The 27,256-nt window shown below is 46.9% G+C and overlaps 1 protein-coding gene across 1 annotated transcript in view; it reads left to right on the top strand.

Moving 5' to 3' along the window:
* The first annotated feature begins 395 nt into the window (after nucleotides 1–395).
* cdh17 (cadherin 17, LI cadherin (liver-intestine)) overlaps nucleotides 396–27,256 on the top strand; it is a 170,470-nt gene continuing 143,609 nt past the window's right edge. Inside the window, exons 1-2 of the mRNA XM_072468031.1 lie at nucleotides 396–635; nucleotides 5,381–5,450. Of these exons, the coding sequence (XP_072324132.1) occupies nucleotides 5,394–5,450 (57 nt within the window). The 5' untranslated portion in view covers nucleotides 396–635; nucleotides 5,381–5,393. The remainder of the gene's footprint in view (nucleotides 636–5,380; nucleotides 5,451–27,256) is intronic.

Raw genomic sequence — 27,256 nt, 5'->3', positions numbered from 1 at the left:
CTCACAGCTCACCTTCCCATTCAGCTTTGGGTCATCTGCAAATCTGGAGATACTATATTTAGTTCCCTCATCTAAATAATTTATATATATTGTGAATAGCTGGGGTCCCAGCACCGATCCCTGCGGAACCCCACTCGTCACTGCCTGCCATTTGGAAAAAAACCTCTTTGTTCCTACTCTTTGTTTCTTGTCTGCCAACCAGTTTTCTATTCATTTCAATACACCAACCCACAAATAAAAAGGAGTTAGGATGATGGCCATACATTTCGAAGAAAAAGTGCAAATTGTGTTTGTAAAACTTTGAATAGTTAAGTAGTATGGAAATTCGAAAGGGGCATGGTAGCAGCAAAGGGGCGTGTCTTAACATTGCTTGATATTTGTACTGTGGGGTTTGGCAAAATTGTAGTTTGACTGTTGCTGCACCTTTGTATATGACGAAAACACGGATCTTTCCATCTCGCTTGTTAAACCACGTCAATTGTATTTTATGAGTTATGGATTGAGTAAATCATTAGCTGCAATAAAGTGACGGTTAAAGTTTGTCAAAAGTCTACTTGGTATCAGGTTCTCGTTTTGTTACTTTCAGTCCCTGAACCATAAGGGGTAAAGGAAAAGCCAACAACTTTGATTGACAGGTAACTTAAACTTTTCTTTAAATATTGCAGCTGGTGTTGTGTGAGATATGAAAAGGTAAGATTTTCTGTGAAGTAGTGTTTGAACTTGTCGGGGCTGTTTCTGAAACACAGCCCTGTATCAGGGTGAAGTGTTTACCAAAGGGCGTCGATCTTACTTAATGTTCTACAGTTGACAGCTGGTGGCATGCTTTTATACTACAATTTACGATGCTTAAAATAATATTTGTTCCTGTTTTGGCGAAAACAGTACTTTTTAAAAATCATTTTATCTAACAATGTTGGTAGCACACACTGTAGAAAGTAATTTCATTAATTTGTCTCGGTGATATCTTCAGAGATCTTTTCTCGAAGAAAATTAGTTCCATGCAGTCTTGTGACCGATTTTGTGTTTTTGTTCAGTTTCGGACTAGGTTTCATTGATTTGATTGCCAACAGAGAGGGAATTTTTGGGAAGAAAAGAATTGTTAAACAGCTCTTGTGTAACGTAAAAATGGTGACTGTCTCAGATTGTTAGTGAGACCCACCCAATTAATATAACCTGTTACAATCAGGTCTGACAGGTTCAGAAAAGCTTGCTGTGTTTCTGCATGGACTCCCATAATATTCATTTATGTATGAATGTATCATCATTAAATGGCGCTCTTAAAGCAAGTAGCACTCTTTATAATCTAATCATGAGGTGCAATAATATATTGAAAATAGTTTCTGGTTTTTTTAATGTCTTAGAAACAAATAGCCTGCAAATTATTCAATGTTCAATTATGGTGCAAAAATAAGCAGGTTACTATCTCCCATAAAATAGCAGACAGAAGGACTTGCACAAACATTGAACACAAAGGTGCACTGTGTTAGGACAATATCGTACAGAGTAATTTCCGTGCAACAGATTCATTAACATGATTTCAGTTCTAATGCTGTCACTGTTTTGAATTGTTTCTCAAAATGGCCAGGTTTTAAATGTTAAATAATTTGTTGGGAACCTGACTTTGTTGATTGATTGTTTTAGAAACTGTGTAAAATGTAATCAATTGTGTACCGATGTATGATAGCTTTTCTGAATGGGAACTAAAGAGTAGCATAAAAGGTGGAGGTGACACAATTTATTAATTAGTTATTTATTTATTTATGAATTGAATGCAAAGCTGTCATTGTCGATGAATTCTTGATTTTGGTGCATAGACAGGAAAGGATCAGCAAAATTAGAATGTAAATAAGATTTCTGTTTTGAAGAAACTCAGATTATTCTTCCCCAACTCATTAATGAAACTGTGTGCTTCAATGCCACGTGTTAGCTATTTCATTAGTTAATTTTTAAATAGATAGAAAAGCAGGCTGGTTTAAATGCGGGACTTCAAACCTCGGCATCCCCAAAGAAATCCACACACTGAGGCAGTCCACACACACATCTCATTGTGATTTCATAGAATCATAAGATCATAGAATTTACAGTGCAGAAGGAAGCCATTTGGCCCATTAAGTCTACACCGGCTCTCGAAAGAACACACTACTTAAGTCCACACCTCTACCCTATCCCCGTAACCTGGTAACTCCACCTAACCTTTGGACACGAAGGGTAATTTATCATGGCCAATCCACCCTAACCTGCACATCTTTGGACTGTGGAAGGAAACCAGAGCATCCGGAGGAAACCCATGCAGACACGGGGAGAACGTGCAGACTCCACACAGACAGTGACCCAGCCGGGAATCGAACCTGGGACCCTGGAGCTGTGAGTCAGCAGTGCTAACCACTGTGCCATCGTGCCGCCTATAAGAAGCAGTATTCACTGAGACCTGGGAGCAGTGACTCCAAACTGTCATTCTTATCTGGAAAATGGTACACGGCAGAAGTCTAAAGAGATGGAAAGATTAATTTTGGAAATTAAAAGAAAAAAATAAAAGAAGATACATAAACAGGTTGGGTGGAGTTCTCCCACTTTGAGACTAAATACGGCAGGGATGCGAACGGGAACATGGAGTGTTTCCGGCTATGGAGGTCGACAAGAAGACACGCTAATTGTTCTGGCCCTGACCTCATTAATTATGGACCTAGGAAGGTCCCACTGCAAATTCACTCAGCCTGAAACCTGGGTCTCTCGCCATATTCTCCCACCATGCCCGCCATCGAATCTGCTTTTGGCGACTTGGGGGAGAATTCCACCCATTGTGCTTTGTCCAGTTCCCCAGATCTGCTCTTGACAAAATAGGTACTCAGTTTGTCATGCTTTGAGCTAGACTGTAAGGCTACGTTCAGATTTCCATAAACCTCTTTGTCCATGAAATGAAAATCGCTTATTGTCACAAGTAGGCTTCAATGAAGTCACTGTGAAAAGCCCCTAGTCGCCACATTCCGGCACCTGTTTGGAGAGGCTGGTACAGGAATTGAACCGTGCTGCTGGCCTGCCTTGGTCTGCTTTAAAAGCCAGCTATTTAGCCCAGTGTGCTAAGCCAGCCCCTTACCCCATATCCCACTGCCACCATGTTTATGTACACCCAATTGATTGAAGAGTGAAAGCATTGAGCAATTTGCTTGGTTAATGTCCTGTGTAAATGGAAATCTGTTATTGTAATTAAATCCGGCCTCCTTGAAACAACCAAAAGACGATTTTGTAAAGTACCTATGCCAGTTGATTCTGTTGACATGTGGCATTCCAGACTGTGCTCTGCCTGTTGTGTGAGAATATTTTACGTAATGTTGAAGAGTCCCTACCACAAAAATTTATTGCAACTGTCTGCTTTCATTGTGTGATGAAATAGCTGGGAGTTACAAGGCAGATTCTTTAGCAATATCAAAATACATCAAACGGAAGGTCAGGCAGTTCACAAATAGTGGTAGTCAGACAGGGTAACTGACTTGTAACACAATGCCAGTGATTTACTATTCTTGATTTTAATATCAAGTATAGTATATTTGTGTTTTAACTTACTGCATTTGTTACTAAACTAATCATAGTAGATGAAATGTGAATTAAATTGTTGAGTTGAGGATGATGTAAAACTAATCATAGTAGATGAAACGTGAATTAAATTGTTGAGTTGAGGATGATGTAAAAATTGGAGGAACATTGGTCTATAAATTCAGCCACACAACTGTTTCTCAGGAGCGAACTCACCCCGATATGGCGAGAAGGAAATGTACATACATTTCTGCTGGAAATTGGAAAAGGACAAAAAAAAGGCGTTGATCCACTCCGAAAGCAGGCTTTGAGTCATTTGCACATCGAATAAGGATCTAATTCCTACTTGAGGCCTCCTCTCCAGGATTGGTTTACCTTGAAGCAGCCAGTGGTTGAAGCCAGCATCACTGGCTGGGGAATCCATCCATTCGCATTTCCTGTCAATCATCAAAGATTTAGCTAAATGTGGAACCTCGTCCAATCACAGACCTACAGCATCCTCTGTCAATCTTCTCCTGCGATTCTCAGACCCTTGTCCCCAGTCCATTTTGATTGTGGGCCTGACTGCCAGTCTGATGTAATCTCAGCCCCAACCCTCAGACCCACACATCTGAAGTCCATTAATCATAGCCCGTTATTGACTAACTCTGCCGACTGCCGCTGCATCGATACCTTTCTACAGGCCTGTGGATCAAACATCTGTGGTGTCTCAGGCCTCATCATTCAGGTATCAGGAATATTCCCTGTACCCCATGTGCGCTCAAAAATGGGCACACCCAAATTCCTGGGCCTTGACTCTGTTCACCTTCTGCTCATGCCCTTTCTGCTTATAATTCGCCTGCATCACTGACTCATTGGTTCCATATTTCTGGTCTACTGAACACAAGTATTTATCCTTAGTTATAAACTATATGACATTATTCGGCGGTATCCCTACAATGTCTTCAGTCCTGTGTCTAAGTTCACTCCACACCTCTTCATTCAGTGGAAGAGCCTTCATTCCCATTGCATATTCATTGGGTGGCACGTAGCACAGTGGTTAGCACTGTTGCTTCACAGCACCAGGGTCCCAGGTTCAATTCCTGGCTTGGGTCACTGTCTGTGCGGAGTTGCACGTTCTCCCCGTATCTGTGTGGGTTTCCTCCAGGTGCTCCGGTTTTCTCCCACAAGTCCCGAAAGACGTGCTTGTTAGGTGAATTGGACATTCTGAATTCTCCCTCAGTGCACCCGAACAGGCACTGGAATGTGGCGACGAGGTGCTTTTCACAGTAACTTCATTGCAGTGTTAATGTAAACCTACTTGTGACAATAATAAAGATTTCTATTATTATTATTCAGGATCGTCCACTCTTCCTAAATATTCTAAGTTTGTTGTATCTTTATATCCATCTTTAAAAGCATCTCAACCCTCTCCTAAAACTTTGGTCATCCCCCTCAAGTCCCTTCATTTTGTCTTTGTTCACCTCAGCAGCTTTGTATATGTGTGGAGTAATATTGAAATTGTATATAACATAGCACAATCAGTAGTTCAATAATAATAATAGGGTAGATATTCATCTTTTGCACCTGGCTGGTAATCTGGCAGGATAATTACATACCCGCTTCAGAGCCTGTTTCATTTCCTTTCCATTTATTCCATGAGAATTAAAATCAGGCTCAATCTATTAAGAGATCCATCCCATCAACTGGAAATGGAAACCTTCTCCAATATTATTCTCAACTAGTGCTAGGCAATAAATTGTGCATGTTTTATGTAGTTTTGGCGTAGAGTGTGCAGAAATTGTTTTAAATGATCCTGATGAGGGATGGTAGAAGATTTTTTATTATTTCATTTGTGCCCATGTTACAGGTACTGAGATATCATGAGGACATCCAAATACCAGTGCAGTGGCAAATTGCTTTTATTTTTTATTGCAATGGTAAGTTTTCACATTGCATCAGTTTTTATTTCATAATTTGTATTATTAATTAACATTTAATAATCGCTTAATGTGAGTTGTATTATGCGTTTGGGTGGAATTGTGTGTTAGCTGTTCGAAAGTTCTCAGGATTTTACTCACAAAATGAGGTGGCCGATTTCCAGTTTCCAGTCAATGTTTCTTGCACAAATATTTACCGAATTTGCCTCTGCCACACCTTCAACACTGGGAGCAAGGAGTAGATTGCTTAACTGGAATTTGAATTCAGAGACAGACTTCTTTGTTCAAATACAGGAAGGCGGCAATTGGGAAACAGTTTGCCTGAGGAAATAATTTAAAAATCCAACAGCATAACAACCGGCTGCTGGGATATCTCATTGGGCCCCACCAGCTTTTTAAGATTGCTTATGTCACCTTTAATTGTCCTCCAGCAAAGAACAGTTGGCATTTTATCAAACCCTGAATTTATTCGTAGGTGGAGAAATTATCATAGAGCTTTCTGCAAGTTTGAAACCATAAACATATTTATGTGTACCACCCTAGAAAACCAGCAAAAGCTGCTCCACTGTTTAAAAAGCGCTGACAACTCTGAAAAACAGACCTATGGCATTCATAAACAAGTTGTTGCAAGTGGCTCTTCCACAAGCTAATGTCAATAACATGGTTATGCAGAGACGTATCAGTGAATTATACAGGACAAAGTATTCTCCGAACAATACATTTTGGAATTTGCAAGGCACCAGGCTATTCTGAACCTGGTAATGTATAATGAGACAGGATTAGTTAAAGACCTCGTTGTTAAATGTTTGTCTCGTCAAGGATGATCATAACATGATAGAACTTCACATTCAGCTCAAGAGTGAGAAATATGGGTCCTTGGCTAGTGTCTTAAATTTAAAACAAGGCAATTGCAAGGGTGCGAAAACAAAGAAGTCTGAGGTGGACTGGCTACAGAGGTTTATAGGGAAGATAGTTGCGGAGCAGTGACAGATATTTAAGGAGATATTTCACAACTCACAAGATAGATATAATCCACTGGGGAAGAACGACTACTAGAAGGATGCACCACCCGAAGCTAACTATGGAGGTTAACAGTGGAGTCAAACTGAAAGAAAAGATGTGCAATGCTGCAAAGATTGATGGTTGTGCAGAAGATTTGAGGGACTGGTTTAGCACAGTAGGCTAAACAGCTGGCTTGTAATGCAGAACAAGGCCAGCAGCGCGGGTTCAATTCCCGTACTGGCCTCCCGAACAGGCGCCGGAATGTGGCGACTAGGGGCTTGCACAGTAATTTCATTGAAGCCTACTTGTGACAATAAGCAATTATTATTTTTATTAAGATTGGGAACCTTTTAGAAACCAGTAAAATATAACTAAAATTAATAAAGAGGGAGAAATTGGAGTATGAGTGAAAACTAACAAAAAACATAGTAACACACTGTGAAAGCTTTTACAAGTAGATAAAGAGGAAAGGAGTAGCTGGTCCCTTAGAGGGTGAGACTGGGAAATAGTAATGAAAAATTGGATAATGGCAGAGGCTTTGAACAAGTATTTTACACCATCTTCACAGCTAGGGGTGATATATTAGCATGGATAGAGGACTGGCTAACAGGTGTTTGGATAAATGGGTCATTTTCAGGGTGACAAACTTTAACTCATGGAGTGCCATGGGGTCAGTGCTGAGGCCTCAACTATTTATAATCTATGACTTGGATGGAGAGACCGACTATACTGTCGCCACATTTATTGACGATAAGAAGGTAGGTAGGAAAGTAAGTTGTAAAGAGAATACAAAGATTTTGCAAAGGAATATGCATCAGTTAAGATACTTGGCAAAAACTTTGCAGATGGAGTATAATTTGGAAAATGTGCGATTGTTCACTCTGGCAGGAAGAATGGATAAGCAAAATATTATTCAAATAGATAGAGAATATAAAATGATCATAGAATCCCTACAGTGCAGAAGGAGGCCACTTGGCCCATCAAGTCTGCACCGAGCCTCTGAAAAAATACTCCACTGAAGCCCACTTCCCTGCCCAATTCCTATAACCCCTTAACCTAACCTATACATCCCTAGACACTAAGGGGCAATTTAACATGGCCAATCCACCTAACCTGCGCATCTTTTGACCGTGAGGAAACTTTCTTCCAGAGGAAACCCACGCAGAAATGGGGAGGAAGTGCAAACTCCCCACAGTCCCTAGCACTGTGAGGCAGCAGTGCTAACCACAGTGCCACATTGCCACCCATGATGCAGTACAGGAGGATCTGGGTGTCCTTGCACATGAATCACAAAATTTCAGCATGTAGGTACAGCAAGTAATTCGGAAGGCAAATGTAATTTTGCCCTTTATTACAAGGGGAATGGAGAATAAAAATAGTGGCATCTTGCTTACAACCATTCAAGGCATTGGTGATATCACATTTAGAGTACTGTGTACAGTTTTGATCATCTTACTTAAGGACAGACATACTCACATTGTAAACATTTCAGAAAAGACCACTGGGCTGATTACTGTGAGAAAGGGTTTGTCTTATGACGAAAAGCTGAGCAGGTTGGTCTTGAGAAGTGATTAAAACATACAAGATTCTGAGGGAGCTACCTGCAGGTTCGAGACTTTGCCAGAAAGGAGATACAGAGCTTCCCAGTAGAGCTGGCTACCACATTGCTGGAGGAGGTGCTGGCGACAGGGAAACTGGAGAAGGGGGTAGTATCAGCGGTTTACGGGGCTATTTTGGAAGAGGAGAAGACACCGCTGGATGGGATCAAGGCAACTTTTGAGGAAGAGTTGGGATAGGGTATGGAGGAGGGGTTCTGGTGTGAGGTGCTCCGGAGGGTAAATGCCTCCACCTCGTGATACAGCTGAAGGTGGTGCATAGAGCACATCTTACAAGGGCGAGGATGGCCAGCTCTTTGAGGGGGTAGAAGATGTGTATGAACGTTGCGGGGTGGGGGGGCCGCCCCGCAAACCACGTTCATAAGATTTGGTCCTGTCCAAAGCTGGTGGATTACTGGAAGGAGGTGTTTAGGGTAATCTCTAAAGTGGTGCACGTGAAACTGGACCTGGGCCCTCGGGAGGCCATATTCAGGGTGTCGGACCAGCGTTGGAAATGGGCGCGGAGGCAGATGTTGTAGCCTTCATCTCATTGGTCGCCTGAAGGCGGATCCTGTTAGGGTGAAGATCAACCTCTCCACCCTGTGCCCTGGTGTGGCGGGGGGACCTGCTGCAATTCTTAACTCTTGAAAAGGTCAAATTTGGACTGAGGGGAAGGTTGGAGGGATTGTACAATTCATGGGCGTTATTCATTATGCACTTTCGAGAATTGGATCCCATCGAACATTATGGGGGTTGGGGGCTGGGAGGGTTGTGGTTGTGGGAGGGGGACTGTATGTGTTAATGGTGACTATGGGTGATTCCTGATTCCTTTTTGTCATTTGTTTATGTTACCATACGGGCCAATGTTTGGGATTTGGTGGGAGGATGGGATCGTTGTTACAGATATGGGGATTACATTCGTTACTGATTATTGTTTATGTTGGGTGTCAATTTGGGAGAAAATGTGAAAAAGGAGGAGAATAAAAATATTTTTTAAAAATGATTCTGAGGGGGCTTAACAAGGCAGACATTGTGAGGGTGTTTCCTCTCATGGAAGAATCTAGAACCAGGGGACACAGTTTCATATTAAGGGGTTTGCCATTTAAGATGCAGATGAGGAGGAATTTCTTCTTTCATAGGGTCATTAGTGTTTGGCAGTAGAGGCCGGGTGATTGAATAAATTCGAGACTAAGTTTGAGAGATTTTTAATTGACTGGGGAATCAAGGGTGATGGAAGGTAGGCAGGAAAATGGAATTAAGGTCACAATTGGACCAGCCATGATCTTATTGAATGGTGTAGCGGGCTCAAGAGGCTGAATGTTCTATTCTAACTTCTATTTCTTCCTATTAGAATTTCTCAATATTGTCAGAATATCCTTCACTCCAGAATAGATACACATGTTTTTTAAAAGTTTTGAGACCTGCAAATGAAATCGTCGCACGATTGGCAAAGGTACATAGATACATAGAAGAAGGTGGCAGCCTTTTGGCCCATCGAACCTGCTCCGCCATTTATCATGATAATGGCTGATCATGATGGATGATTCTACCTGTCAGCAGCTTGCTGGGTTGATTGCTGTTAGGGTCCGACGTGCATTGCAGAATATATGATGATTTGAACCACCGAGTGTCATTTACATGCCACCAGACAACTTCCCGCATGGAATAAGCGGGGAGCAGCATTAGCCTTTGGAAATTTAGGTGGCCTTTAACTGCCCATCAACACTCAGGTACACACATGGACTTGGGGCTTGATTTCAATTCTGGGTCAAGAACCCGACATCCAGATAATTGCCAGATCCCAACCATGCACCACATCTGCATTGTTCATGAGTCTCAATCTTCAATTGTAAATGCCCTACTTGGGCTGGCAGTGAGCTCAGAGCCAACTAGCGGGACCCAGTATTACCAGAGGTGGGAGCTGCCCGCAAAGTGTAAAGGCAGACAGCAGCCTTCACAAACAAGAGGACACAGTACCTCGGAGGGCTAGCAACATTACTGTATACATAAATGAACAAATAGACAACTGAAAGGTACAGCAGCCGATACCAAAAAGGTTCCCAGGCACCTAATATTTTTCAACATGTGTAAAAAAAAACCTTTAACTTCTGCACACACTGAACTCAGTTCCCACATTGACTGTTCAGGTCTGGCAATTTACGAATTTAAAATCACCTCCTCACACTCCCCGGCCCGCTAACAAGTTCTTCAAGGGGCTGAACAGGCTGTAAATTTGAGACAAGCGGATTCCTGACATCCACCCCTGGCCCTCACTTTGAAAAGTCCGGCATATCCCAGAGGCGTCAGGACACTGACATGCCATCCAGGAGTGATTTCAAAGTGCACCTGCTTCAGTTCTTGCCCTCTCAAGCAATTGAAAATCTAGTGTTATGGGAGGGGTCTAGGACATACAGTCCTGCTCTTCCTGCACCCAACAGAGAAAAGCTAATAAGTTGGCTAACTGAGGGTGGCCTTTGAGGTCAACATCATTGTAACCAATCCTGGGTAGGTTAGTGATGGTTAGCGGGAAGCTAGAGGGGGATGCCTGTGGTGCTAGTGAATGTATATGCCCCAAATTTAGCGATGTGGATTTCTTGAGTTGGGTTCTTGGGAATATTCCAGACCTGGACACATACCGGCTGATTAAAGGGGGGAGATTTTAATGTGGATCTGGATCCTAGATTGGACCGGTTGTGCCCTAGGTCTCTGACAGTTTTGGCTATGGGGAAGTAGTTGTTGGCGGGGGAGGTGTTTTGACAGGCTGAGTGCGAAAGAATTTTCGTACTTCTTGCACGTGTTGCAGGTGTACTCTGGGATTGATTTCTCTATTTTAGACAAGGCATATGCATGTGGGGGTAGTTGGATTGGAGTATTCGGCGATCGTGGTCTCTGCTCACATGCCGCACTGTATGGATTTGCGGGTGATGCAGGGGAGGCTCAGTGGCCGTAATGGAGGTTATATGTGGGGTTACTGGCAGACAAGGGGGTCTGTGGGTGGGTGAGGGTGGCCATCTGAAATTATGTGGAGCTGAATAACACAGGGAGGTATCTGCCTCCATACTGTGGGAGGTGCCGAAAGCGGTGGTAAGGGGGGAATTTATATCGATTTGGGCACACAGGGAGAGAGTGGAGCGGGCTGAGAGGTTGAGGGTGGTGGGGATACTCTGATGGTGGATCGGAGATATTCGGTGACTCCTGAGAAGGCGTTACTAAAGGAGAGACAGAGGCTTCAAAAGGAATTTGGGCTGGTGTCCACCGAATAGGCGGTGGGACAATTGCGTAGAGCCAGGGGGGTGATTTATGAGTATGGGGAGAAAGCGAGTAGGATGTTTACGCATCAGGTGAGGAAGCAGACGATGGTGAGCGAGATTGGAAGGGTGAGGGATGAGAGTGGCACAGTGTTATCGGAGCCAGAGTGGCTGAATGGGGTTTTGCGGCATTTTATCGCTGCCTCCAGTGGGGGATGAAGGGATGAGGCGGTTTTTGGACAGGTTAGAGTACCCGAGATTGAGGAAGCGAAATGCAGGGATTGGGGGCCGTGTTTGGGCTGAGGTAGGCAATGGGTTGCTTAGGGGCAATGCAGGCGGGGAGGCCCTGGGGCTGGATGGGTTCCCAGTTGAGTTTTATAAGAAGTTTAGGTTGGAGCTGGGGCCCTCGCTTATTGCAATGTATAATGAGTCGATGGTGAGGGAGGAGCTCTCTCACATGGTGATGCAGGCCTTGATATCGCTCATTTCAAAGATAGACAAAGACCCTGAGCAGTGTGGATTTTACCGTCCAATCTCGCAGTTGAATATAGACGCAAAGATGTTGGTGAAGGTGCTGGTGTCGCGGATAAAGGATTGCATGTTGGAGGTGATAGGAGGGAACCAGACGGGGTTCGTGAAGGGGCGGCAGCTGGCTGGCGGCAAATGTATGGAGGCTGCTTAATGTTATTATGCTGACCCTCGGAGGGCCAAGAAGTGGAAGTGATGGTGGCAATGGACACGGAGAAGATGTTCGATTGGGTTGAACGGGCTGAGGTGCTGGGTCAGTTTGGGTTTTGGAAGGGGTTTGTGGATTTTGTTTGGCTGCTGTACAAGGCGCCTAAGGCGAGTGTTCTGACGAACAAGGTTAGTTTGGATTACTTTTGGTTACACGGGGAGACGAGGCAGAGGTTCCCGCTCTCCCTACTGCTCTTTGCTCTAGTAATAGAGCCGTTGGCAATGGCGCTAAGCGGGTGGAGGGCAATTGAGCGGGGGGAGGGGGGGGGGTCGTGCACCGAGTTTCTTTGCACACAGATGACCTTCTGTTGTGTGTATAGGGGAGGCAGTGGGGTAATGGTATTGTCACTGGACTAGTAATCCAGAGACCCAGTGAAATGCTCTGGGGATCTGGGTTCGAATCCCACCAGGGCAGATGATTGAATTTGAGTTGAATAAAAATCGGAATTAAAAGTCAAATGATGATGATGAAACCGTTGTCGATTGTTGTAAAAACCCATTGGGTTCACTAATGTCTTTTCGGGAAGGAAATCTGTTATCCTTACCTGGTCTGGCCTACATGTGACTCCAGACCCACAGCAATGTGGCTGACTCTTAAATGCCCTCAGGGATGGGCAACAAAATGCCAGCGGCACCCACATCCCATGAACAGATGATGAAAAAAAAATATTTCGGACCCAGCTGAGAGCTTTGATAGGAACATGGGGTCCGGGATTCTCCAACAGGCTTCCCCATTCTCCGGCGCTGATTCTCGGGCGCTCGCGGGATTCCTGCCGCGCCGGTCGGGGGCTGTTGACAGCAGCCCCCCCCGGCGATTCTCCGGGCCCCAATGGGCCGAGTGGCCGACGCGTTTGGCCAGGTTACTCAGCTCCCACACGGCGGGACTTGGAAGGTGAGTCTGCGGGGGCCATCCTAGAGGGGGGGCAGGGGATCCGGCCCGGTGGGGGGGGGGGGGTGCACGGTGGCCTGGCCCGCGATCAGGGCCTATTTTACTCCGTGCCAGGCCCCTGTAGGGTTCCACCATATTGCCCGGGACCGGTGTGGAGAAGGGAACCCCTGCATATGCGTGGAAATATGCCGGCCGTAGCACGCATGCGCAAACACGCATGGGCCGCTCCGCGCAGGCTGGAGCTGCGTGGATCACTCCTAGCCCCCTAAGAAGGGGAGCAGTCCCCATTATCGGGGACTGCTGATGCCGAAGTGGTTGGCGCTGCCTTTCACGCTGGCGTGGGGACATAGCCCTATTATTAGAGAATCTCGCCCGTGGATTTTGGGATTTTGGCCACTTTTTGGCGTACAAGCTGAATATGGGTCAAAACGAGGTGTTCCCAATTAATGCATGGGGCCAGGAGAGGAAGCCGGGGGAATTGCCGTTTCGGGTGGTGGGGGCAAGTTTTTGCTATCTTGGGCTACAGGTGGCGCGGAGTTGGGCCCAGCTGGTTGAGTGAATGAAGGTGGATTTCAGGAGGTGGGATGTTCTGCCATTGTTTTTGGTAGGGCGGGTGCAGATGGTGAAGATGACGGTACTGCCAAAGTTTTTGTTTGTATTTCGGACCCTCCTGATTTTTGTTCCAAAGTCATTTTTTAGTGAGGTTAACATTGCCGAGCTTGTTGAGTCACTACAGGGCAGCAAACATTGCAATGGCTCTGAAAGGGGTGGTGGAGGAGTGGTCTGTTTGGGGGCGCTTGGAGGCTGCCTCTTGTGAGGTTCAGCTTGAGGGCATTGTTGTTTGCTCCCCTTCTGTTCTTGCCGGTTCGGTGCACCACGCGTCTTGTGCTGGTATCAGCACTGAGGGTTTGGAACCATGGCGGACAGCACTTTGGATTGCAAGGCATGTCGCTGTGGCCGCCGATTTGGAACAATCATAGGTTTGCGCCGGCGGGGTTGGATGCGAGACACGGGGGGTGGCAGTTGGCGGGTATAGAGTACATCAGGGTTTTTTTCTTGGGAGGAACTTTTGTAGACCTGGAACAGCTGGAGGAGACTTACCAATTACCAAATGGGGATAGGTTCAGACATCTGCAGGTCAGGGACTTTATTGGGAAGGAGGTGCCGGCGTTTCCGACACTGCATCCCCGGTTTTGCAGGATAAGCTTCATTCCGAGGATGAAATTGGTAAGGGTAAGGTTGCGGACATGTATGGGAAGCTGATGAAGAGGGAGTGTGCTCCCGTGGAGGAGGTCAAGTGCAAGCAGGAGGAGGAGTTGGGGGGGGCGTTGGGGGCAGGAGTATGGAGGGAAGATCTGTGGAGGGTGAATGTGTCCTTGTCGTGTGCCAGGCTAAGTCTGATTCAATTTAAGGTGGTGCATACAGCCCACTTGATGGTGTCGAGGATGAGTCGGCTCTTTCCAAGGGTGGAGGGTAGGTGCATGCGGGGGGGATGACGAACCATCCACATATGTTTTTAGCTTGTCCATGGTTGAGGGGGCTTGCAAGGGACTTTCAGACATAATATCATAGATTTTGGGGTGAGAGGTAGCTCCGAGTTCAGAGGTGGCAATATTTGGAGTGTCAGATAATCCGGGATTACAGCTGGAGAGCGAGGCTGACGTCTTAGCCTTTGCCTCCCTGATAGCCCGGAGATGGATTTTGCTGTATTGGTGAGACTCGGAGCCGCTGAAGGCAGGGGTATGAGCAATTTGGTAGAATTTCTGCATTTGGAAGAAATTAAGTTCGCCATTCGAGGGATAGAGGAGAGGTTCACATTGAGGTGGTAGCTGTTAACCAACTTCTCTCAGGAGTATTGAGCCGTCAAGCTGGTGGGATCCAGTTGAGACATTGGTGGGCAAGTCGCCCAGTTGATCTTAACTGACCGTCCATCCTGTTCCTGTAGTCAGGTTAAAATTTGTCCCTATTTATTTAATATTCCGACAGTCAATCAGTTTAATTTCCCTGCATGAGTCCTGATTTGTTTCATTCCTCAAACATAATGATGTAATTAAATCAAATAGAAACTCAGTTATTGTTCCTTTCTACTCAGTCTAACAAACTGTTCAAAATTTGAAACACTTTTTGAAGATTGCCATTTCCACCTGTTTTTGCATGTAACCTCGCAAGAGCTATTTCCTTTTATAGCCAAATTACATTTTATCAAGTATTGGATTGTTTATTATATGTAAAATGTGTTTGAATGTTTGCTAAAGGTGTGACCCCGCTCCGCCGATTCATCCCTTCAATCAACAGCCATCTCCATAGAATCCCTACAGTTCAAACGGAGGCCATTTGGCCAACAAGTCTGCAATGATCCTTCAAAAGAGCACTCTACACAAGCTCACTCTCCTTCCAAATCCCAGTAACTCCTGTGTATAGATCATAGCCAATCCACCTAACCTAAGAATTTTTGGATTCTGGGATGGAACTGGAACGCCCAGAGAATATGTAAAGTCCACATAGACAGTCACCCAAGGCCGGAATCAAACCCGGGTTCCTGGCGCAGCGAGGCAGTATTATTACCAACTGTGCCACTTTGCCCTCTTTGACTCCAAATCTTCACTGCCTGATGAGTTGAGACATTCTTTGTCTTAAGCAGTGCAATGAGCGAGTCTCCCCTCTCAGCACTACCTTGAACTTTGTCCCTACCCCTAATCTCTACTTTGGTTGGCTGTCCAATGTACTCCATCCATCATCTGCACCCTTCAAATAAATTGATTTAAAAAATCTTGCAAATGCGTAGCACCTTTCACAACCTTAGAGCATCCTGAAGTGATAGCTAATGAAATACTTTTAATGTGCAGTCATTATGGCAATGTAGGAAAATTAATTGCATTGTTTTTACATATTGTAGCTTTTTTCCTATTCTGCATTGCATTTTTAATTTCTAAAAATTGCTGAAGTTACACACCCACTCCTTGCTCTCACATATTAATTACTTGCTCTAAATGTGGGGTAGAGTTTCTGCTTTGAGTGCAGATGGTGATCCAAGTCAGAACCATGTCCAACATTATATTAGATTTGAGAGGAGTTTTCTTTTATTTGAGTTTCTGGTCAAACCCATATGTATATCTCTGGCACAAAAGCTGCCATGAACTGGTGCAATTGGGCAGAATTTTGAAATGCAAGTTATTCGATTGATTGATTGATTGATATTTATCGTCACATGTACCGAAGTACAGTATTTTTCTGCGACCATGGAACGTACACAGTACGTACATAGTAGACAAAAGAATAATCGACAGAGTACATTGACAAATGGTACATCAACAAATATTAATTGGTTACAGTGCGGAACAAGGATCAAAATAAATTGCTTTAAAATATGCTCATTGATATACTTAAGAGCAGTAACTTGAGCAGTTCCATTAACACAGCTACAAACGGTTATGTGTGGCAAAAACCCTATAAAGCTGATGATGTTGGACCATTCTCCAAAAGGATGGAAGATTAGATTAGCACAAAGTATGAAAATCAAGATTTTGTAACAACCCTCTCCCCCCTCCCAATATCCAATTAAATAAAGATAATAATCCAAACCACAATGTTTCATTTGGGATGTGCCCATTCCATGTGGCCCTGACAAGATGAGAGTGGATATTCCTTTTGGGCTTCCTATTTTTTTCCAGTGCTTTGTTACAACTGATTGGCTTGCTAGACCCCTCCAGTGGGCAGAAAAGAGTTAACGATGTTGTTGTGGGTCTGGAGCTCCATAAAGATAGAGCAGATAAGGATAGCAGAATGATAAAAAAAACTTCAGGAGAATATAGACATGTTAAAGGAACGAGCAGACAACCGGCAGATGTGACTTAACGTGGATAAAAATGAGATAACACATTTTGGGAGGGTAGGCAAGAAAAATAAATATATATGCATTGAAAACACGTTGAACAGTGGATATGTAAGAGTGAATTGAACACATAATTGCCTGTTGATGTTCAGGAAGGATTGCTGTAGTTATGAGATGAAATTGGAGGTATTTAGACTATTTATACAGGAGTAGGAAAGATAAAGAGGAGATTTAATAGGAGCTTTTAAAGTTGTGAAGGGTTTTGACTGAGAGAATTAGGAAAGATTATTTCCTCTAACTGAGGAGTCAGCAATAAGGGCTCATATGCTTTAAATTGTCACTTAAATGAGGAGAGATCAGGAGGAATTAAAAAAAAAAAATTGTTGGATTGTTGAAGAGTAGAATATTTTTCTACAGAGAGTGGTGGAGGCAGCAATCACTGCACCTTTTATGGGTAATGGGTAAGTTTTGAAGCAGAGAACGATATAATGCGTGAGGGGAAATTCAGGGCAGTGAATTTGTGTTGGATTGTTCTAGCATAAAGCTGACATAAACATGCACCAAATCACTTCCATCTGTGCCGAAAGCCTCTCTGGTTCTCGGAAGTACGGGCAGTTTCAGGTTTGCTGATTTTCAACAAAGATAGTTGACAAGTATGCATGCCCACCTGCCATAATCATTGAAAAGCATTAAAATCCGATTGGCAAGCAACTATCGTTGATCTTTTTGAAATCAATATGCTGCCTGTACTTGTAATCGGTATGAAACTGAGGTCGCACCTGCTGTTGCCAGTTTGAAAATGTTTCATGTAATGACTGAGATAAACACGTGTGATTGGTGATTATTCACTTGCGTCTACCTCCAACTTAGAGATAAGTCCTAAAATATCATTCTACCTATTCCACCTCCACTGAAGTTGTGGTTCATCACAATCTTCTCCTCTTTTTCTTTCTTTTCTCCCTTTTTGCCACCCTTTTTCTCACAGCATTTGGACATTTGAAACCCATGATCAGTGTCCCCAATCATGAGTCCACAGGAATGTTCACCCACTGCCAGCACTTCCAAAAGTTGTAGGAGTGATGCTTTTATGATACGTACTGGCAAAAAGAGAAGTTCTCTGCTGCCAACTTGTACCCCGAAAATGTACCCAATCTGATTTAGCTCTAATTCCCTCTTACTACTGCCATCCCTGTGGCTGTCCTGCATTTTGGTCCCTGACTACTTTTCTTGGTTTCTTAATCAATAAACTTAAATGAGGTAAACTAAAATAACTTGGGTAAAAGCATTATAAAAAGTAACATGGGTTTCTGAAAATGTGTGGGATTATTTTCTGACGTGCATCTTCAAGTTCTACTTCACTGTAAAGGACAATTAGATTCGAGGCAGCACACTGCTAAGGCATAAGACCAGAAATTAATTCCTCCATTAAAATATTTGGCAAATGGACGGCAAATTGCAGATTAATGAAAGTTGAAATAGAAAAGCCCAATGAGATATGCCTTACCATATGAAATGCCTGTATTTGTAACACATTCAAATCTGCCCAGCAATGAAAGTAGAATGTGTTGAAAATTCTCAGCAAGTCTGTCAGCATCCGTGGAGAGAGAAACAATATTAACAGGGGGAATCTTGTTGCAGAGAGCTGGCAAGAGACCCGTGCTACCTCTTTTCAGGAAAGCCCGCCTGACCACATGCCAATCAGACAATGGCGAGGCCAGCGCTGAGCCATCTCTTGGAATCAAGACCCAGGAAAAGAAGTCACGCCTGTCAAGAACGATCTACTAATCAGAGGCTTATGGTTCTTATGCTCAGCAGCGCCACTGGGTAGGTGGTGGCTGCTACCAGAAGAAGTCCCAGTGGGCAGAAAGTGCAGGGGTGTGGCTCTCAGCGAGTTCCTCGATCAGGAATGACTTTGATTGAGGGACACCTCCCTTTCCTGGATGTGACAAACTAGCTGCATGGTTTTAAGTATTATGCATGCTGCATGATGACAGGTCCACCACCAGCTAGAATAATACCAGCAGCAGCAGGATGAGGACATTAATTGGCCATTTAGGCCCTCAACAGGCAGAGTAGCAGGAGAGTCAATCATGGGCCTTCACAGGTAGGTGGCAGGATTTGGGTGTGCCATCATTCCACTTAATTATATGCCATTCCTGCCTCCTAGCTCGCCATCAGCAAAAGCAAATGATTTTGTCAGTTTCGTGCTGAATATGAGTCTTCTTCAGAACAGCCATTTCTTGATTAAGAACTGTCTCAGTGAGAATCCCTACAATGAAGTAGTCCATTCGATCCATCAAGTCTGAACCAACCCTTCCAAAGAGCGCCCTACCTAAGCCCAATCCCCAGTCTTATCCCCTTAAACCCACCCAACCTTTGGACATTTAGGCGCAATTTAGCATGGCGAATTCACCTAGCCTGCACATCTTTGGACTATAGGAGGAAACCAGTACACCCAAAAGAAACCCACGCAGACTTGGGGAGAATGAGCAAACACCACATGCATAGTCACCTGAGGTCAGAATTGAATCTGGATTGCACTGCTGCCTCATGGAGCTGAGGATCCGGTTACTGTCCGTGTGGAGTTTGCACATTCTCCCCGTGTCTGCGTGGGTCTCACCCCCACAACCCAGAGATTTATTGGGTAGGTGGATTGGCCACATTAAATTGCCCCTTAATTGAAAAAAAAAAGAATTGGGTACTCTAAATTTTTTTAAAAGAATCACTGGTGGTGTGAGGCAGCAGTGATAACTACTGTGCCACCCGTTGAAGTACCCTCTCAAATACGCATCTTGTACAGCAGCCACATGCTTCTTTGAAGCTGTTGTTTGCAGTCCCTAGCTACGTCTCCATCCCTCTCCCTGTTAGCAAGCTGAGATTAAGCCAGACTGTTTGCTATGGTGGTCTATGTGGTCCTGAGATGAGCTTTCAACCCCTTATTTGTGCCATCAGCAAGAACACCTGTTTCTTCACCTCTAACATTTCCCAACTTTGCCCCTGTCTCAGCTCACCCACTGCTGAAACCCTCATGCCTTCATTACCTCGACTATTTCAATGCGGTCCTGGCTGGTCTCCCACATTCTAGCCTCCATTAAACTTCAAGGCACCCAAAACGCAGCCCGCAACGTGCTGCATTCTCCTGTCACTCCTGTGCTTGAAGCCTGACATTGGCTTCCTGTCGAACGATGCCTTGACTCTGAAGCCCTCGTCCATTTTTTCAAATCCCTCCATGGACGTGCCCCTCCCTATCTCTCTACTTTCCCAGAATCCTACAATCCTTCGCGATATCTGTGCTCTTCTAATTGTGGCCTCTTGTACTTTCCCAATTGTAAATGCTCTACCACTAGTGGCCGCGCCTTCCATTGCCCAGGACGTAAGCCCTAAAATTCCCTTCCTACAACTCTCCACCTCTCTAGCTCACTTTCGTCCTTTCAGACACTCATTGACACATGTATGGAGAAGCAGAGTAGGTACATTATGACACCAGTGTGCAAGGGTGAACTGACATCACCACTGTACTTTTGGAGCTGCCTTGCTCCAGGCAATACCTTCTCTTAACCTCGCAATACTGAATTTGTGTTAAACAGCAGGAAGAATTACCCAACAGTGCTATTTAAAGAGATATTCAACTACTTGCAGGTTACTTATTGGTTGTTTTTCTTCTGGCTGCTGGTACATTCCTACAAACATTTGGTGTTTTCCATACTTGTTAAGACTTGCAAAGATCAACAAGGTATGATGTCGCAGGACGTTTTGCTGACATAAAGGCTTTGTTCTATTGCCCGTGCAGACCCATAACAAAGGAGATGGATATTTCAGAATCGCAGGGCAAGGGTTCATGTTTTAATGGGCGCGATCTTCCCAAAAGGGAACAAAGTCCCCGGGCGAGCGAGTTTAGCCCCATGTTTCCCGACTCTCGCAGTGCCGAGAAACACATGGCTATTCAACGCCTTTCGCTTTGAATAAGGGGCCTGAACAGGGAACGTGTGGCTGAGGCATTGTTTTTTACAAATGGGAGCACCGCTCACCAGAACTGCCTGTTGTAGCGAGAGATCGGGACACCATGTTTAAATGCGTCCCGATCTCCGAGGCACTGAAAAGATTGTGAGCGGGATTCACCTTGCAACATCTCGCGAGATTGCACTGAATCTCGTGCGGCATTGCGAGCCAGGCAGATCCTCGGAGCGGGGTCTCCCAACTTTCATCGGCCAAGCTGCACCGCGGCAAGCTGATTTTCCATCGCAGAGTGGTCAGAGGATCGGCTCCAGAATGTTTTCTTTTACTGTAGGAAGCAAACTAAAATTAACATGGAATAAACACTACTTAACAGGCAACAACACAGCAACTAAAGGAAATGTATTTCCCATTAATAACTAACACATTGGAGATGTGTTCAAACACTTTATGCGACACGCCCAACAAATATGTATATGTATAAGTTCCAGAATGCTCCCAGCTTTTCAGGAGGCCTGTTTTTCCCCTTTCTCACGAGGGTGAGTCCTGCAGTATCCTTTGAAAATCATTCAACTCAGTCAGCTAAGTATCCCTGGACAGACTTCCAGAAGTAAGGCCCATTCCAACAAATCCTTGCCACTTATATCCCCACAATTCCCTCAAGCTCTCACCAGCATCCTGGTTGGTACCTTGCAAGAAAATGTCTTTGGGCGGGATTAACCCATCGAGTGACTAAGTGCCCACGCCGGCGTAAAAACTGGAGTGTTTTACTCGGGCGTCAGCGCCCGTTCCGAGACCCTATTCTTCAGGCCACAGTGGGGTAGCACGGCGCTGGAGTGGCCCACTCCGCTCCAGCTGCCGATCCCTGCGTGAACCTGGCTGATGCACTATTAATTATGACGAGACGAGAGTAGAGTGTAATCGAGGCTTTATTATGCAGAGATGTGGAGCCTCCCACAGATGCTGCCAAAATGGCTGCAGCTCGGAGAGCCCACACATTTATACTCCGCCTACTGGGCGGAGCCAGCAGGCAGGGATCTACCTCCGTACCTGTAGTACAGGGGCCTTACCGTAGTACTCTCGTATGCAGTATATACAATACAACAGTGGTGACTACCACATTCACCCCCTGTTAAAAAAGAGTCCAGCGGGCGTGGTGGAAACCTATTTACATACAGGTTGTTTAAAATTTAAGAAAGAGGTCACAAATTTAGACGATCGGGCGCCTTGATCTGTCGTTGTGAGCGCCGCAGCTCTGGTGGCGATTCAGGCGTCGGATCGGTCGTCGGTGACTCCGGGAGCGTGTCGACCTCATCTTCATCCCCGGGTGGGACCAAAGGGAGGACGGATCGTCCTGGAACGGAGGCTGTGGTGGGGTGTGCCGGGGGGGGGAGGGGGGGGGGGAGGGTGGCGCCGGGGCAGGGGGGGGGGACCCAGCTGCCGCCAGGTCCCTGAGGGAGACTGTGTCTTGGCAGCCGTTGGGGTACGCTACGTGGCGTACTGCGGATTCGCGTGGAGTAGCTGTACCCTCTCAACCAACGGGTCTGCCTTGTGGAGCCGCACGTGCTTGCGGAGGCGAATGGGTCCTGGAGCTGCCAGCCATGTTGGGAGCGAAACCCCGGAGGTGGACTTCCTGGGGAAGGCAAAGAGACGTTCATGGGGAGTTTCGTTAGTCGCAGTGCACAGGAGCGACCGAATGGAGTGAAGGGCATCGGGGAGGACCTCCTGCCAACGGGAGGCCGGGAGATTTCTGGACCGTAAGGCCAGCTGGACGGCCTTCCAGACCGTCCCAGTCTCCCGCTCCACCTGCCCGTTTCCCCGGGGGTTGTAGCTGGTCGTCCTGCTCGAGGCAATGCCCCTGTTGAGCAGGTACTGGCGCAGCTCATCGCTCATAAATGAAGATCCTCAGTCGCTGTGGACGTAGGCAGGGAAACCGAACAGAGCGAAGATGGTGTTGAGGGCTTTGATGACGGTGGCAGACGTCATATCGGGGCATGGGATGGCGAAGGGGAATCTTGAATATTCGTCAACCACATTAAGAAAGTACGTGTTGCAGTCGGTGGAGGGGAGGGGCCCTTTGAAGTCCACGCTGAGGCGTTCAAAGGGGCGGGAAGCCTTCACCAAGCACGCAAGGGCTGGCCGGTATAAGTGCGGTTTACACTCCGCGCAGACCAGGCAGTCTCTGGTGATAGCCCTGACTTCCTCGATGGAGTAGGGCAGATTGCGGGCCTTTATGAAGTGATAAAAGCGGGTCACCCCTGGGTGACATAAATTGTCGTGCAGGGTCCGGAGTCTGTCCACTTGTGCGCTGGCACATGTACCTCGGGATAGGGCATCGGGGGGCTCGTTGAGCTTACCGGGGCGATACAAAATCTTGTAATTGTAGGCGGAGAGCTCGATCCTCCACCTCGAAATCTTATCATTTTTGATCGTACCCCGCTGTGTGCTGTTAAACCGTTGGTCAGTGAGGAGAGTGAATCTCCTGCCGGCCAGGTAATGCCTCCAATGCCGCACAGCTTCAATGATAGCTTGGGCCTTCTTTTTGACAGAGGAGTGCCGAATTTCGGACGCATGGAGGGCGCGGGAGAAGAATGCTACGGGCCTGCCTGCCTGGTTGAGGGTGGCGGCCAGAGCGACGTCTGAATCATCGCTCTCGACTTGGAAGGGGAGCGTCTCGTCGACCACGTGCATCGTGGCCTTGGTGATGTCGGTCTTGATATGGTTGAAGGCCTGGTGAGCCTCGGCCATCAGGGGAAAAACTGTGGATGAGTGGGCGGGCCTTGTCCGCATAGTTAGGGACCCACTGGGCGTAGTACGAGAAGAACCCCAGGCATCGTTTGAGGGCCTTGGGGCAATGGGGAAGGGAGTGTTCCATGAGAGGGCGCATGCGATCGGGGTCGGGCCCTAGAACTCCGTTCTGAACCACATAGCCAAGGATGGCTAATCGGTTCCTGCTGAACACACACTTCTCCTTGTTGTACGTTAGGTTGAGGATTTTGGTGGTGTGGAGGAATTTGGAAAGGTTAGCATCGTTGGCCTGCTGGTCGTTGCCGCAGATGGTGACGTTATCCAGGTACAGGAAAGTGGCCTGCAGTCCGTACCGATCAACCATTCGGTCCATCTCCGTTGGAAGTCCGAGATCGCGTTAGTGACGCCGAAGGGAACCCTAAGGAAGTGGTAAAGGCGGCCTTCCGCTTCAAACGTGGTGTACTGGCCGTCCGCCTCGCGAATGGGGAGCTGGTGGTAGGCAGATTTCAGGTCCACTGTCGAGAAGACCAGGTACTGTGCAATCTGATTGACCATATCAGATATGCGTGGGAGGGGGTGCGCGTCGAGCTGCGTGTGCAGATTGATGGTCTGACTGTAGTCAACGACCATCCTGTTTTTCTCCCCCGTTTTCACCACTACCACTTGGGCTCTCCAGGGGCTGTTGCTGGCCTCGATAATACCTTCCCGCAGCAGCCGCTGGACCTCAGACCTGATGAAGGTCCTGTCCTGGGCACTGTATCGTCTGCTCCTGGTGGCGACGGGTTTGCAATCCGGGGTGAGGTTTGCAAACAGGGAAGGTGGGTCGACCTTAAGGGTCGTGAGGCCGCATGCAGTGAGGGGTGGTAGGGGCCCTCTTAATTTCAGGGTTAGGCTCTGGAGGTTGCACTGGAAGTCCAGGCCGAAGCAAGGCAGCGAAATGTCCTTTCTTCCCGCAGGCCTTGCAGAGCGCGCTCTGTGCCGGGCAGCGCTGTTGGGGGCGTTTTGAGTGTCCACAGAAGTAGCACTTGGGTCTCCCGGGGTTGGTTGGCTGCCCGCAGGCCTGGGGTTGGCTGGGGGAGGTCGCTGATGGGGTCCATGGTGGGGTGTTCGCTGGTGGGATCCACGATGCCTAGGAGGGGTGGGCCGTGCGGTCGGGGGCATACGCCTGTATATTGCGTGAGGCGACTGTGAGCGAGAGTGCTAGTTTCTTGCTCGCCGCGAGGTCGAGGGTAGCCCCTTCTAAGAGGGGCTGGCGGATGTAGGCCAACCCGATGCCCGTAACGAACGTGTCTCTAAGTAGCAGGTCAGAATGTTCAGCGGCTGAAACGGCCTGGCAATCACAGTCTCTCACCAGGGCGTGCAGGGCACGCCAGAAATCTTCCACAGACTCACCGCGGAGTTGATGCCGCATAGACAGGAGGTCCCTGGCGTAGATTTTGTCAGTCTCCTGAGTGTAGTTCTCCTTCAGTAGCGCCATGGTCTCAGCGTACATCGGTGCGTCCCGGATGAGAGGAAAGATATCGGAGCTCAGCCGCGTGTAACGGATCTGGAGCTTTGTGCCTCTGCGGGTGGTTCTGTCACAGATCCGATGTAGGCTTCAAAGCAAGCTAGCTAATGTGCGAAGGCCTACTTGGCGTTGTCTGCTTGAGGGTGCAGCTGCAGGCGATACGGCTTGCTGCGGAGGTCCATCGTTGTAAAATCTCTGCGTAATAAACTGATGCACTATCAATTACGACGAGGCGAGAGTGGAGAGTAATCGAGGCTTTATTACGCAGAGATGTGGAGCCTCCCGCAGCTGCTGCCGAAATGGCTGCAGCTCGGAGAGCACACACATTTATACTCCGCCTACTGGACGGAGCCAGCAGGCAGGGATCTACGCCCGTACCTGTAGTACAGGGGCCTTACTGTAATACCCTCGTATGCAGTATATACAATAAAACAGTGGTGACTACCACACTGGCGCCGCGGGTTCCGTGCATGCGCTGTTGGCCCTTCTTCCCCACGCTTGCCCCGACGCCAAATGGCGCAGGGCTACAGGAGCCGGAGGGGAGGAGAGGAGGCCCTCCGACAGAGAGGCTGGCCCGCCAATCTGTGGGTACCGATCGCGGGCCAGGCCACTACAGAGGCTCGATCCTTCAATGCCGATGTCCCGCCGGCTCAGAGGACGTTAGAACGGCGGTGGCGGGACTCGGCTTGTTGACGGCTGCCCAGCCCATCCGGGCCCATGACGGAGAGTCGGCACACCACAACTTGCGTCCCGGCATCGGGGCGTCCCGGCATCGGGGCGGCGTGGCACGATTTGCGCAGCCCGCTGGCGATTCCCCGACCCGGCGGGGGATTGGAGCATTCCGCCCCTTTTTCTCTGTTTTTCACAGCAGCAACTCAATGTCTCCCTCTGAATGTCTTGGTGTCTGTGTATACATGTGTCTAGAAAACAATCCACCCTCTTTTGTGTCAAGATGTGAAAAGCACCTCTGGATTTTCAATAGGTTCCAGTTGAAGGTCACATGGGCCTGTCTCTGAGCAGAGTTTAGGATGAGCACCGTTTCTATTCTATTTTACCTGAATATAAAAGAGACATCTTACAACATAACCTTCTTGTGATGTCTCACGCTTGTAATAGATTCTGCTCAAATCATTTCTCCTGGACATGGATGACCTAGAAGGGATTCCTCTTGGCATTGAGCATGACTAAGAGAACAAGCAGAGGTCATGGGAACAGGTCAAACTGCTGGAACAGAGAAGACACAGGGGAAAAAAGGACTTGAGCAGCAAGCCACACCTACACAGTGTCTTTAAGGAGAAGTAGTGTTGGAGGAATACTGTGAAACCTGTTTTTCACTATGGTTTTTTAAAATTTGTTTACGGGATGTGTGTGTCACTGGCCAGTGTTAGGCCAGCATTTATTGTCCATCCCTCGTTGCCCTTCAGAAGGTGGTGGTGAGTTGCCTTAAACCATTGCAATCCTTGAGGTGTAGGTACACCCACTGTGCTGTTAGGGAGGGAGTTCCAGGATGTTGCCCAAGCGACAGTGAAGGAATGGCGATGTATTTCCAGACCGGTTGGTGTTTGACTTGGAGGGGAACCTTCCGGTGGTGGGGTCCCCAGGTATCTGCTGCTCTTGTTCCTTTAGATGGTAGTGGTTGTGGGTTTGGAAGGTGCTGTCTGAGGAACCTTGACATTACTGCAGTGCATCTTCTAGATGGTACACATGGCTGCCACTGTTCGTCGGTGGTGGAGGATTTGAATGTGTGTGGAAGGGACAGCAATCAAGCGGGCTGCTTTGTCCTGGATGGTATCGAGCTTCTTGAGTGTTGTTGGAGCTGCACTCATCCAGGCAAGTGGATAGTATTCCATTCCACGCCTGGCTTGTGCCTTGTAGATGGTGGACAGGCTTTGGGGGGTCAGGAGATGAGTTACTCACCATAGGATTCCTAGCCTTTGACCTGCCCTGGTAGCCACAGTCTTAATATGTGACTAGTCCAGTTCAGTTTCTGATCAATGGTACCCCCAGGATGTTGATTGTGGGGGATTCAGTGATGTTAATGTAATTGAATGTCAAGGGGTGATGGTTAGATCCTCTCCTGTAGGAGATGGTCATTGCCTGGTACTTGTGTGCCGCAAATGTAACTTGCCACTTGTCAGTCCAAGCCTGGATATTGTCCAGGTCTTGCGTCATTTGGCCATGGACTGCTTCATTATCTGAGGAGTTGTGAATGGTTCTGAACATTGTGTAGTCATCCGCAAACATCTCCACTTCTGACCTTCTGATGGAGGGGAGGTTATTGATTAAGCAGCTGAAG

The sequence above is a fragment of the Scyliorhinus torazame genome, chromosome 11, assembly GCF_047496885.1.
Source record: "Scyliorhinus torazame isolate Kashiwa2021f chromosome 11, sScyTor2.1, whole genome shotgun sequence".
NCBI lineage: Eukaryota > Metazoa > Chordata > Chondrichthyes > Carcharhiniformes > Scyliorhinidae > Scyliorhinus > Scyliorhinus torazame.
This window is presented reverse-complemented; position numbering and strand designations above follow the sequence as displayed.